This window comes from Rhincodon typus, unplaced genomic scaffold, assembly GCF_021869965.1.
Source record: "Rhincodon typus isolate 14 unplaced genomic scaffold, sRhiTyp1.1 hic_rhity00004855, whole genome shotgun sequence".
Lineage (NCBI taxonomy): Eukaryota > Metazoa > Chordata > Chondrichthyes > Orectolobiformes > Rhincodontidae > Rhincodon > Rhincodon typus.
The window spans coordinates 6,631-8,299 of record NW_025970493.1 but is presented as its reverse complement, the minus strand read 5'-3'; the positions used below and the strand labels follow the sequence as shown (position 1 = coordinate 8,299).

At 49.9% G+C, this 1,669-nt stretch overlaps 1 protein-coding gene across 1 annotated transcript in view; it reads right to left on the bottom strand.

The window, feature by feature from the left end:
• Positions 1-1,669, bottom strand: part of LOC125481993 (sarcoplasmic/endoplasmic reticulum calcium ATPase 1-like) — a gene marked incomplete at its 5' end in the record, with an annotated part of 10,069 nt that overhangs the window by 3,445 nt on the left and 4,955 nt on the right. The window contains one exon of the mRNA XM_048593963.1: positions 1,268-1,385. Coding sequence (XP_048449920.1) covers positions 1,268-1,385 — 118 coding nt within the window. The remainder of the gene's footprint in view (positions 1-1,267; positions 1,386-1,669) is intronic.

Below are 1,669 nucleotides of genomic sequence, written 5' to 3'. Positions count from 1 at the left end.
ACCGAGACCCCAGCCCCATATCAATCCTGTGGCTACAGGAGCAGGTCCAAGGCTGGGAATCCTGTAACTCCCCTCCTGACTGCTCAGCTCGTGCAGGTTCCCCTCTGAGACACCTCTTCCCCCAACCCTCCCCCAAAACCCTGACCCCACACACCGTCCCGACTCCGAACGATATTGGCCAATCCTTCAGGGTCAAAATCCCGGAACGCTGTCCCTCATGTCACTACACCACACAGAGGGGGACAGCAGCGGTTCAAGAAGGCGGCTCACCCCACCTTCACCAGGGAGGCAATTGGGAGATGGGTGATAAATGGTGGGCCTGTCCCGTGACACCCACATCCCACAAATGAATATAAGCACTGAATAAGGACACCCTAGTCCCTGTGCAATTCACAGCCTTTCACTAAATCTCCCTTAGCACCTCGCGTCCTCAATTTGGGGGTTCAAGATGCACTGTGCAGGCTTGTGATTGTTGGTGTTTTAGTAACTTCCACCAACAAGGTGTGTAATAAACTAAACTATGATCGTGCTTTCAAATCAAACCTTCTCTGCTGGTTTTAGTCATAGAGTCGTACGGCACGGAAACACCCTTCGGCCCGTCCAGTCCGTGCCAACCATAATCCCAAACTAAACTAGCCCCAGCTGCCTGCTCCTGGCTCATATCCATCCAAACCTTTCCTATTCGTGTCCTCATCCAAATGTCTTTTAAACGATGTAACTGTACCCACATCCACCACTTCCACAGGACGGTCATTCCACACACGGACCACACTCTGTGTAAAAATAATTTGCCCCTCATGTCGTTTTTAAAGCTCTCTCCATCCAGCTTAAAAAATGTGCCCCCTAGTCTTGAAATTCCCCCATCCTAGGGCAAAGATGCCTACCATTAACCGTATCTACACCCCTCATGATTTTATAAACCTCCGTAAGGGCACCTCTGAATCTTTTCAAAGTTAGAACGCACCACGAAAAACAAAATCGTTAAATGAATTCCAATTAGTAAGATAAATTCAACATTCAGTTGCTGACCTGCAAACGTAAATATCGCGGTTGGGACGAGAGAAATGATTTCTGTGGGTTATAACGCACCTAGGGTTGTTGGAGGGGCGGGCTCGGTGGGTATAGAATGAAATATTTGAGTTGAACCTCACAGGAGTGGGGATGGAAGTTTGAAACTACCTCTGCCAGTTTGCACACTCTACATCTACCTCCAACAAGCTTCTTGCAAGGAATTTTATCCAGTGCCTTCTGCTAACGGCCTCCCTACCTTCAAGATAGTTACGAGCGAAAAACTTCAGGCATTCATCGAGTAGGATGACTGGGAAAGAGATCTCTAAGACCACAAGCCACTGGGTTAAGGTCAGATGAGTCAATTTAAAGATGAGCTGAATCAGAAAAAGGAGACAAAGAAGAAGCAGTTAGATCTTTTCGAGCCAGCTGTGAGCAGTAATCAAACCCCTCTTACTTCCACTGGGAATCCTGCAGCGGGTAACCCACCTCCTGGCACCACCCCTCCCCCCCGCCCCCAAAGCCTGTCCCAACATCAACAAGGCAGGAGGGGTGAGGGAATACACCCCACTTGCCCTGGAGAGGGGCAGCTCCGACAAACACTCGAGAAGCTTGACACCGTCCAGGACAAAAGCAGCCCTCTCCGTTCCCCCCCCCCCCC